The 12,196-nt window shown below is 44.4% G+C and overlaps 1 protein-coding gene across 1 annotated transcript in view; it reads right to left on the reverse strand.

The window, feature by feature from the left end:
- Positions 1 to 3,303: 3,303 nt before the first annotated feature.
- Positions 3,304 to 12,196, reverse strand: part of lcp2a (lymphocyte cytosolic protein 2a) — a 316,451-nt gene continuing 307,558 nt past the window's right edge. The window contains exons 20-21 of the mRNA XM_085996162.1: positions 4,702 to 4,857; positions 3,304 to 3,887 (exon numbers count right to left, since the gene is read on the reverse strand). Coding sequence (XP_085852288.1) covers positions 3,762 to 3,887; positions 4,702 to 4,857 — 282 coding nt within the window. The 3' untranslated portion in view covers positions 3,304 to 3,761. The remainder of the gene's footprint in view (positions 3,888 to 4,701; positions 4,858 to 12,196) is intronic.

Raw genomic sequence — 12,196 nt, forward strand, 5'->3', positions numbered from 1 at the left:
GATGCCCTGGGACCAAGACTGCACCCTTCCTTGTAAGAACTAACTAACTTGTTTTTATAATAAAGGTCTGAATTAGTGTTCTTCCTTGCTTATTTTTGTACAGTTGAGTAGACATGAATATCAGCATAGACAAAACCTGTAACCCATTATTTCTGTATAAATATACTAGCTGGGGCAGCCCGGCTTTGCCAGGGCTGTTTTGGGGTGGGGGAGCCCGGCTTTGCCAGGGCTGTTTTGGGGCGGGCGGTTTAAATCGAGTCCCAGGCTTTAGGGCCCTGTCTGTGTCGCTTTGTGAATGTGCTGCCGGGCAACATTTCTACCTTTTAATACCTTGAAAGATGAAAGTGAAAGTACTTATAAAACGTTTTTGGTAAATCTTATGTTATTTTTAAAAGAGAAACTAACTTTTTCAAAGCTGGATAAGGAGAATAGTTTGAGCTGCAACCAGTGAAAGAATGGCTGGCAGATCCCTGAGATGAAAACGATTAGTCCCGCCCACACACACACTTAATACCTTGAAAGATGAAAGTGAAAGTACTTATAAAACGTTTTTGGTAAATCTTATGTTATTTTTTAAAGAGATACTAACTTTCAAAGTAGTTTGAGCTGGAAGCTGAAGTCATGGCAGCACTGAAACAATGGCTGCCAGATCCCCGAGATGAAAACGATTAGTCCCGCCCACACACACACCCAACCATCAGGGGACTGTACTGTAGGATTGGTCAATCGTGATGGCACAGGATTGGTCGAACCTTGACGTCAGTCAATCAATGCTAGCAGATAATGAGTTTAATTTTGAAGGTTTTTTGCATAAGGCGCGAACAATTTTCATCCGACCAAAAAGTAAATACGCTTACCAGCGTCCCGGAAGCATAAGCTTTCTTTGGAGGTAACGCGCACGTAGGTACGCTCTATAACTTTCGAGCGCATAGCCGGACAGACGCACGGGTGAGGACAGACAGACAGAAGGACAGACAGAAGAACAGCTTTATATATATAGATAGAAGAGAAGAGATATGGCAGCTGAAATGCAGTAATTCATGTTTATTATAATTCTCAGAATTATTTTGTTTACAACAATAATATTGCAAGACGAATCTGTTTATGTGGCTGTCTGACCAAGTCTAAAGTCCGTAATATCATCCAAACCCAATGCAACTTATAACAACACCACAGGCACAGGCTGACGACTGCTTTATTCACAAGGTAGTCCAGTAAATTCAGTAGCACTGGGAAACCTTGTTCAGTAAGTCAACAAAATTAAAAAGACACAAGAGTTTCGGCACTTCATAAGTTGAAATGTCAGCCATTGTGACAGATTTCCCACAGGATTCTTCAGACCGAGTGCTCTGAATATAACATCTATTGATAATTCGTAATCGAAGCAGCCAACACCACCTTGGCTCCAGGACTTTAAAAACAGATTTCACTCTCAGTTGTCCTGTGAAGTTATCAAGACAGACACTTGAAGCAATATCCTAATAGGTACATTCTTTGTTTTAAACAAAAATTCTGGCAGATATTTAGGATAAACTTTATAGTACAAAATCTAAATCAGAAATGATTTGCACTGTGCGACACATTTATTACTATTCAACAGGATAATAGAAACCAGTGGAGCTGATTTGTTTATGTATTTGTTGTTGAGATGCTGACAAGGCTACAATTATTGCCCATCCCTGGTAGCCCTGATTTATTAAGTGAGCATTGCACAGATGAAGTTTTTACAGTGAAAGGACAAGGGGGAGTGTGAGAGATAAGCATTAGCCCAGATAAATGCTCTCTTATCCTGCACGCTGCGGTTAATTTTACCAATGTCCTCCCAGTGTGGAGTTAGCCTCCTAGTGTGTGCTCTCCAGGGGCTGAGGCTCCACACTGGGAGAACACCATCGTAAAATTTGCATCTTGCTAAAATATTTTTGACATCCTTTCCCGGTTCTACTAACAGCCCACCTGTGCTCAGCTGAGATACTGCGATCTTGGACTGCGGAATGAATAAAAGGAAGTAATGAGACAGTTAAATCTACCATCGCTACTAACTGGAGAAGGAGCATCATTGGAAGCTAAGAGAGAAAGCACTGAATAAACTGTCATTTAAAAGATACTGTTAAGATACATTGTAAAATTATCAGCATTATTAGATATTAACGAGCCAGTGTTGCAAAACTAAGTGTATGAGCAGAGATACATCAGTTCTAGGTGGGTATAGTTACTATCGACTACCCCCTGCTCAATGCACTGGGCAGTGTCAGGCCCCCAGAAGGTAGACATGACTACTAGTGCACCAATGAATATTTGTCTATCATAGAGTTGAAGCAGTTGCCTCGATATTTACATTCTCATTTTGTGTTTTACAAGCAAATTATTATATTTAACTGCTCTTATAATCCATGAGCCCTCAACTGTCCCTTGTGTGTCAGGATACACCGACATTAAGCCAAACTATTTGGAAATGTGTCAGCACTGCACATGACACCCCAACTGACAAAGACCATCTGACCCATTGGTCCGACTGAAAACTCCACTCCCAGCCTAAGCACCAGCTCAAATTGCCCCCTGCCAACACAGCAGATAGAGGGGCATATTATAATGTTTCACTAAAGTCCTAGCATTAAATGGATCTCAGCAAGCAATCTTCCTCAAACACAAAAAAATACTGCGGATGCTGGAAATCTGAAATAAAAACAGAAAATGCTGGAAATACTCTGCAGGTCAGGTAGCATCTGTGGAGAGAGAAACAGAGTTAACGTTTCAGGCTGATGACCCTTCGTCAGAACTGGAAAAAGCTGGAGATGGAACAGGTTTTTAAGCAAGTGCAGGGGCAGGGAAAGGGGGGGGGGGAGGGGAGGAAAGAACAAAAGGGAAGGTCTGTGATAGGGAGGAAGGCGGGAAAGATTGAGAGAGATTAAGAGATGGTGCAAGACAAAAGGAGATGGTAATAGGACAAGTTAAGAAACAAAAGATGGCTCTAGATGAAGTGTAAATGGCACTGGCAGAATGAAAGAATGAAGTCTGTCTTTCATTCTGCCAGTGCCATTTACACTTCATCTAGAGCCATCTTTTGCTTCTTAACTTGTCCTATTACCATCTCCTTTTGTCTTGCACCATCTCTTAATCTCTCTCAATCTTTCCCGCCTTCCACCCTATCACAGACCTTCCCTTTTGTTCTTTCCTCCCCTCCCCCCTTTCCCTGCCCCTGCACTTGCTTAAAAACCTGTTCCATCTCCAGCTTTTTCCAGTTCTGACAAAAGGTCATCAACCTGAAACGTTAACTCTGTTTCTCTCTCCACAGATGCTGCCTAACCTGCTGAGTATTTCCAGCATTTTCTGTTTTTATTTCAATCTTCCTCAAATTGTTTGCGCTCAGCTGTTCTTGGGAGACTCATTTCCCTTATACTGACCTCCCTTCGCATTTCTTGTTTAGAATAGCATTCGCCAGGAATTGAAACTCGAATAACCGACCATCAGAACAGCTGACATCAAATGAACAGCAGTTACATCTCTATCCACTTTTTCTACCACAGGGTCTTTATCGGAGGGGACAGTGTGTCGGGGACAGTGTGTCAGGGACAGTGTGTCGGGGACAGTGTGTCAAAGCTATGTGACATTTTTAATACATCTTTACAGCACACAGAGCACATCAGGGAACACTTGTATGGGACGACAACTTGTTCCTTTCCCTTTAAGGCACCCAACAGTTCCCAGCAAGCTGTGCTTGGAGTAGGCTATAATTCAGGTCAGTCTGAAGTGAGTAGCAGTGTCTATTGTCCCGCGGGGTATATCAACACGCACTGATTCCTGTGCCCTCCACTGCGGTCTTTTCCATCAATCAGTAGAAGAGGTGTCTGTGTGTGATACTCGACAATCTCGGTCACTGAGTTGAAGTTCTGTGGAAAGAATCAAAAAGTTTTGAGCACCATGTCCATGTTTTTACAGTAAAAGCTTGGGAACTAGATTGGAATCATGCAGCCTGCGTTTTAATTTTTAAAACTTGTAGCAAGGAAGTTAAACTAAACCTTTATAAATCACAGGTTCGGCTCCAGCAGGAGTATTGTGTCCAATTCTGGGCATCACACGTTAGGAATGATGTCAAGGTCTTGAAGAGGGTGCAGCGGAGATCTACCAGAATGGTAGCAGAAATGAGGGACTTCAGTTATGTGGAGAGGCTGGAGAAGCTGGGATTGGTCTCCTTAGAGCAGAGAAGGTTAGGGGTGATTTAATAGAGATGTTCAAAATGTTGAGGGGTTTTGATAGAATAAATAAGGAGAAAGTGTTTCCACTGGCAGGAGGGTCAGTAACCAAAGGACACAGATTTAAAATAATTGACAAATGAACCAGAGGGGGAGATGAGGAGAACTTTTTTATGCAGCTGGTTATGATGATCTGGGATGCACTGCCTGAAAGGGCGGTGGAAGCAGATTCAATAGTAACTTTCAAAAGGGAATTGGATAAATACTTGAAAATGAAAAATTTGCAGGGCTATGGGGAAAGAGCAGGGGAATGGGATTAATTGGCTAGCTCTTTCAAAGAGCTGACACAGGCATGAATGGCCGAAGGGCCCGCTTCAGTGCTTTACGATTTTATGATAATGGAAAACCATACATCTATACATTTACTATCAAATCTAAATATTCATGAAGGAGAAAAAATAATCAAATTTCTCAATGCAGTATTTAAAAAAAGAGAAACTTTTAAACTCACTTCCTTTCCCCTCAGTCCAGTTCCCAACAAGAACACATCACTGTCCTCCTGATAGCGGATTTGAATGTTGTATACTTTGTGCCCGTACAGTACCATCAGGACATAGGGTTGCGCAATGCTTCTCCGCGAGCTGTCTCTCACTAAGAATGTACCATCCTGAAAAACAGAGTACATCAGTGCATGAACTACATGCTATTCACAGTACTGCGACATTGAGGTAGCACCGAGTGTGACAGAAGGCTGTGACACTTTGCTGCAGTGTATGGTATGTTCACCAGCAAACCTCACTGCGAATCACAGTCTTTACCTTCTGATGCTGGTAACCTTAACCTCTTCACTAGGCTATCTGGGTGAGGAAAAGGAAGAGGTCCCTTTGTGTATTGTGAAGTGCGTTGTCGTACGCTTGGCTCATGTCCCACACCGGCAGCATCCATGGCAAATTCCATGGCTGGGATCATCCCACTCTCTCAGCCAGGAATGAGTGCCTTGCATTTCTATAGCGCCTTTCACAACCTCATGACATCCCAAAGCCAATGAAGTACTTTTGAAGGGTAGCCACTGTTTTAATGCAGGAAATGTGGCAGCCAATTTGCACACAACAAGATCCCAGAAACAGCAATAAATAATGACCAGATAATCTGTTTTAGTGATAATAGAATTATAGAAATTTACAGCACAGAAGGAGGCCATTTGGCCCATCTTATCTGTGCCGGCTGACAAAGAGCTAACCACCCTAATCCCACTTTCCAGAACTTGGTCGATAGCCTTGTAGGTTACGGCACTTTAAGTTCATAGCCAAGTACGGGCAGCACGGTGGCATAGTGGTTAGCACTGTTGCCTCACAGCGCCAGGGACCCGGGTTCGAATCCGGCCTCGGGTGACTGTCTGTGTGGAGTTTGCACATTCTCCCCGTGTTTGTGTGGGTTCTCTCCGGGTGCTCCGGTTTCCTCCCACAGTCCTAAGATGTGCAGGTTAGGATGATTGGCTATGATAAATTGACCCTTAATGTTAGGGGGATTAAATACGTGGGGATCGGGTGGGATATGTGTTGGTGCAGGCTTGATGGGCCGAAATGGCCTCTATCTGCACTGTGGGGTTTCTGTGATACTTTTTAAATGTGTTGAGGGTTTCTGCCTCTACACCCTCTCAGGCAGTGAGTTCCAGACCCCCACCACCCTCTGGCTGAAAAGATTTCTCCTCAACTCCCCTCTCAACCTTCTACCAATTACTTTAAATCTATGCCCCCTGTTTATTCACCTCTCTGCAAAGGGAAACAGGTCCTTCCTATCCACTCTATCTAGAGCCCTCATAATTTTATTCACTTCAATTAGGTCTCCCCTCAGCTGTGGTGTATGTGCCTTTAAGAGCAATTATGGTGTATGTGCCTTTAAGAGCCCCAGGTGTGCGTAATGCCGGTAATTGCCACTTGGGCTATATAAGCCTGTGTATTGTGTGTATCCTTTAGAAACCCCCCCCAGACTTGCTTAGTAAATACCTATGAACCAACTCCTGTCTTCAGTGTCTTTATCTACACACGGACACTACAGTGGCGACGAAGTGGCAACGGACTTACCTGCAATTCGGCAGCACCTCAAGGACATCGATTCCTCCAGCGTCCAGAAGACTCAAGGAAGTAAGAGAAACTGTGGTTTCACCAGCTGGCCAAGCTGGTGACAGGTACTGCGCTAATCCTTCCTGGGCGTCAGGCTGGAGCTCCAGCGGCGGGCTCTACAGCTGAGACAGGCAGCGAAATCGGAGGCAAGCAATAACGGACTGGGAGGGTGCACTCGAGAGATGGCCGGCGCGGCAAGCAGGTCAGCGTTTAGACCTCCATCGGGAACGAGTCTCCAACAGTGAATAAACAGCGTTGTTATCGGTAGCAGCGGCGGGAAAGCACGGGAAGCGCCATATCGTTGCTACAGAGAGAAAAAAAAAAGCGCGGGAAGCGCCATATCTTTTCTGAAATGCCTAAATCTGGTAATATTGAGGCTTTTGATGGCGAAATAGAAGATTGGACCACATACGTGGAAAGAGTAGAGGTTTATTGCACTGCAAATGGAATAACAGATGAAAAAAAAGCTTCAGTACTTCTGAACTTAATGGGCGCGAAGACATACGGGCTGTTACGAAATTTAATCACTCCAGCCAAACCAAAGGACAAGACTTTTAAAGAAATTGTTGATACCCTGCAGGAGCATTTAAACCCAACACCGCTGCTGATAGCGGAACAATTCAAGTTCTTCAAGAGAAATCAACACAAGAATGAAAGTAACGCTGATTACCTAACCGAATTAAGAAAGCTATCAAAGTACTGCCAATTCGGAGCAGGACTATCGGATTATCTTCGAGACAAATTTGTTTACGGTCTCTTAAGTGAAGGAACACAAAAAAGACCGCTTTCTGAAAAAGATTTAACATTGGACAAAGCTTTCAGTATGGCTGTATCATACGAAGCAGCAGCAAAAGGAGCTGCAGAGATACAACAAGAGACACAGGACTTCGGCACCCATAAAATGACACAGGAGTTCGGAAGATGTTATCGCTGCGGCAGATCCACCCATAACCAGAGGGACTGCTGGTTCAAGGGCAAAGCATGCAGGCAATGTGGTAAGATTGGACACATTGCACGGGTATGCCAATCTGGACAAAATAAATCCACTGACAGAAAACAAAAAATCAATAAAGAAAAGTACAGGAAGGTACAAATGATGGCGGACAGTAGCTCCGAAGACCAGAATAGCGATAGCGACTCCGGAAACAAGAGACTAAGCTGTCTCAAATTACATAATGTACTTGCCAAAGAGGATTACCAAACCATTTGGGTTACCCTCACAATAGCAGGGTCCCCAGTTAAAATGGAGCTAGATACAGGATCAGCTCTAACCGTAATAAATCGACGAGATTACGAGAGGCTATTTTCGCATATACCTCTAAAAGACACAGCCATTATCTTAAAAACATATACGGGGCAGAAAGTCTACCCCAAAGGAAAAATAAGGGTGCCTGTGGTATACAACGGCAAAGAAATACAAAAGTTGTATTTATACATTCTACAAGATGGTGGTCCACCGTTGTTGGGACGTGAATGGATAAGGAAGGTATGTTTAGACTGGCACTTCATTCAGGCACTGACGGTGACCAGTAAGGAAAAAAACAATGATGACATCATACCTGAACGATTAAAAGACATCTTGGCCAACGCCAAAGAAGTGTTTCAAGAGAAACTAGGAACCTTGAAAGGCATCACCGCCTCAATAAAAGTGGAAGATACAGCAATTCCAAAAAATTTTAAGGCAAGACCGGTGCCATACGCAATACGTCAGGCAGTCGAGGCAGAGCTGAAGAATTTGGAAAAGGTAGGCGTATTATCCAAAATAGATTGGAGCGAATGGGCAACACCCATCGTTCCAGTCATGAAAAAAACATTGAAAAATAACTCTGAGGAACAGAAAAAAATTCGCATCTGTGGAGACTTTAAGGTGACTGTAAACCCGGTCCTTCACACAGTACAGTATCCTCTTCCGAGGATAGAAGATATTTTCGCCTCACTATCCGGAGGGAAACGTTTCACAAAAATTGACTTGGCACAGGCATATCTACAGATGGAGGTTGAGGAGACCTCTAAAAAGTATCTCACAATAAACACACACAAAGGCCTGTACCAGTACAATCGACTGGTTTTTGGAATAGCATCAGCTCCAGCTATCTGGCAAAGAGCTATGGAGCAAGTCCTGCAAGGGATTCCGGGGACTCAATGCTACCTAGACGACATCCTTATAACAGGAGAAAACGACAATGAGCACCTTGCCAATTTGGAGCAGGTGCTCACTAGGCTGAAAGAACGGGGCCTACGAGCAAATCGCCCCAAGTGCAAATTTTTCCAAAATCAGATATCATATTGTGGCCACATAATTAATAAGGAAGGGTTGCATAAGTCACCTGAAAAAATTGAAGCAGTTATAAAAGCCCCAGCACCTGAAAATGTTTCACAATTAAGGTCATTCCTGGGATTAATAAATTACTATCATAAATTTTTACCGAACTTATCAACTATTCTACACCCTCTTAATGATCTTCGACAGACAGGAGTGATTTGGAAATGGAACGAAGACTGTAAACGTGCCTTCCATAAATGTAAAGACTTAATCACATCCGAGAAAATTTTGGCTCATTACAACCCATCACTACCAATCAGACTGGCGTGCGATGCATCCCCTTACGGCATAGGAGCGGTATTGTCCCATAGATTCCCTGATGGCTCGGAACGGCCGATAGCTTTTGCGTCACGCTCATTGAACTCAGCTGAGCGTAACTATGCCCAGATAGACAGGGAAGCACTCAGCCTGGTATGGGGAGTGAAGAAATTCAACCATTACCTACACGGACAAAAATTTACCTTGCTGACTGACCATCAACCCCTCATCTCCATATTCAACCCTAAAAAAGGTGTCCCCATTATGACTGCACAAAGACTACAGAGGTGGTCCCTTTTTCTAGGGGCACACCAATACAACATTGAATACAAAGGGTCAAAACAGCATGGGAATGCTGACGGTTTATCACGCCTACCGTTGCCAATGATAGAAGAGGCACCTACAGTAGACCCAGTAGAGATATTCCACTCTACCATAGTGGAATGTCTACCGGTGACAAATTCTGCCATTGAAAGGGAGACAAGAAATGACCCTACTCTCTCACGGGTCTACGATTTAACAGTGAAGGGATGGCCAGCACATGGCGAACCACTGTTGCCAGCATTCTCGCAAAGAAGAGAACAGCTGTCAGTATGCCGAGGAACCTTGATGTGTGGATCCAGAGTGGTGATTCCACCCAAACTCCAGGATAAAGTGCTAAAGGAGCTTCACGAGGGGCATCTGGGTGGAGTGAAAATGAAGAACCTAGCTAGGGCGTTTGTATGGTGGCCAGGTATCGATGGAGACATCGAAGACATGACCAAGAGCTGCCTAGGATGCCAGAAGGTCCAAAATGCTCCGCCACAGGCCCCTCTACATCCATGGGAGTGGCCCTCATCTCCCTGGCAAAGGGTGCACATCGACTTTGCTGGTCCATTTATGGACTCAATGTTCTTAATTGCAGTTGATGCACACTCCAAGTGGCCGGAGGTAATAAAGATGTCCTCCACCACCACGGAAAAAACCATCACAGTATTAAGGACCATATTTGCCAGGTATGGGCTGCCGGAGCAGATATGTTCTGATAATGGACCGCAATTTATGTCCGAAGAATTCAGAAAGTTCTTAAAGAACAATGGGGTAAAGCACTACACGTCCGCCCCATACCATCCCGCCACCAATGGATTGGCTGAAAGGTTTGTCCAGACCTTCAAGAAGGCCATCAAGGCCATGGGTAATGAAGACATAAAACTTCAGCACAAGGTGGATAACTTCTTATTTGTATATAGGAATGCAACGCATATGGTTACTAACCAAACTCCCGCCATGATGTTCTACAATAGAAACCTAAGATGCCGGCTGGATTTGGTCAAGCCCAACATCCGAAGGGACGTGGAGAACCGGCAGTTTCAGGGCATGAATGAAAGGCCAACTAGGGCCTTCCAGATAGGCCAACCGGTTTTGGCCCGGGACTACCGTACCGAGAAATGGCAGCCTGGAACTATCTGCACACGATTAGGACCACTGATGTATACCGTGGACATTGGAGACAGCATAATAAGGCGCCATGCTGACCAAATCATCAAGTCATCCGAAAAGGGACAACCTACACCACCACTCTATACATCTAACGATGAAGTAGAGATACCCATATCTACCTCCGATCCGGTGATACTGGAGCCCGATGAACCCGACACTGGCCTTCAAGCCAAATCAGCCTTGCCAGAAGAACCTACTACACCACCAGAAACTACTACACCCCCGAGGCGTTATCCGGACCGAGTCAGGAAGCCTCCTGAGAGACTAACTTATAATTAATTAATACAGCAATGTATATTATTTTGCATATAACATGTAATTAATAATTACTTAAAATATGATGTACTAGTTAGCTAGAAGGGGAGGAATTATGGTGTATGTGCCTTTAAGAGCCCCAGGTGTGCGTAATGCCGGTAATTGTCACTTGGTCTATATAAGCCTGTGTATTGTGTATATCCTTTAGAAATCCCCCCCAGACTTGCTTAGTAAATACCTATGAACCAACTGCTGTCTTCAGTGTCTTTATCTACACATGGACACTACATCAGCCTCCTCTGTTCCAAAGAAATCAACCCCAGCCTATCCAGTCTTTCCTCATAGCTAAAATCTCCTGGGTGGGTGTGTGTGCTGTGAGGAGGATGCAGAGAAACTCCAGTATGATTTGGACAGGTTGGGTGATTGGGCAGATGCATGGCAAATGCAGTATAATGTGGATAAATGAGAGGTTATCCACTTCAGTGGCAAAAACAGGAAGACAGATTATTATCTGAACGGCAATAGATTGGGAAAAGGGGAAGTGCAACGAGACCTGGGTGTCCTTGTGCACCAGTCGCTGAAGGTAAGCATGCAGGTGCAGCAGGCAGTTAAGAAGGCAAATGGTATGTTGGCCTTCATAGCAAGAGGATTCGAGTACAGGAGCAAGGATGTCTTGCTGCAGTTGTACAGGGCCTTGGTGAGATCACACCTTGAGTATTGTGTGCAGTTTTGGTCACCTTATCTGAGGAAGGATGTTCTTGCCATGGAGAGAGTGCAGCAAAGATTCACCAGACTGATACCTGGGATGGTAGGAATGATGTATGAGGAGAGATTGGGTCGATTAGGCTTATATTCACCCAAGTTTAGAAGAATGAGAGGGAATCTCATTGAAACTTATAAAATTCTAACAGGACTAGACAGACTAGATGCAGGAAGGATGTTCCTGATGGCGGGGGAGTCCAGAACCAGGGGTCACAGTCTAAGGATAAGGGGTAAGCCATTTAGGACTGAGATGAGGAGGAATGTCTTCACCCAGAGAGTGGTGAACCTGTGGAATTTTCTTCCACACAAGGCAGTTGAGGCCAATTCATTAAATACATTCAAGAAGGAGTTAGATATATTTCTTAAGGCTAAAGGGATCAAGGGATATGGGGAGAAAGCAGGGACAGGGTACTGAATTTGGATGATCAGCCATGATCTCATTAAATGGCGGAACAGGCTCGAGGGGCCGAATAGCCTACTCCTGCTCCTATCTTCTATGTTTCCTCTGCACCCGCTCTGGTGCAATCACATCCATCCTGTAATGTTGGTTGAGCAATAAATATTGGCCAGGGCGCCAGAATAATTACCCTGCTCTTCTTCGAAATTGTGCCGTGAGACCCTTTATGTCCACTTGAGTGGACGTCCCATCTGAAAATCAGCACCTCCGACAGTGCAGCACTCCCTCAGCACTGCACTGGAGTGTTAGCCTATATTATGTGCTCAAATCTTTGGAGTGACTCTTGAACCCACATCCTTCTGGCTCAGAGGCTACCCACTGAGTCACATCTGACACCACAGGATGAAAA

The sequence above is a fragment of the Somniosus microcephalus genome, chromosome 8 (genome assembly GCF_052327205.1).
Source record: "Somniosus microcephalus isolate GS21.2 chromosome 8, FLI_Smic_1.0, whole genome shotgun sequence".
Taxonomy (NCBI): Eukaryota; Metazoa; Chordata; class Chondrichthyes; order Squaliformes; family Somniosidae; genus Somniosus; species Somniosus microcephalus.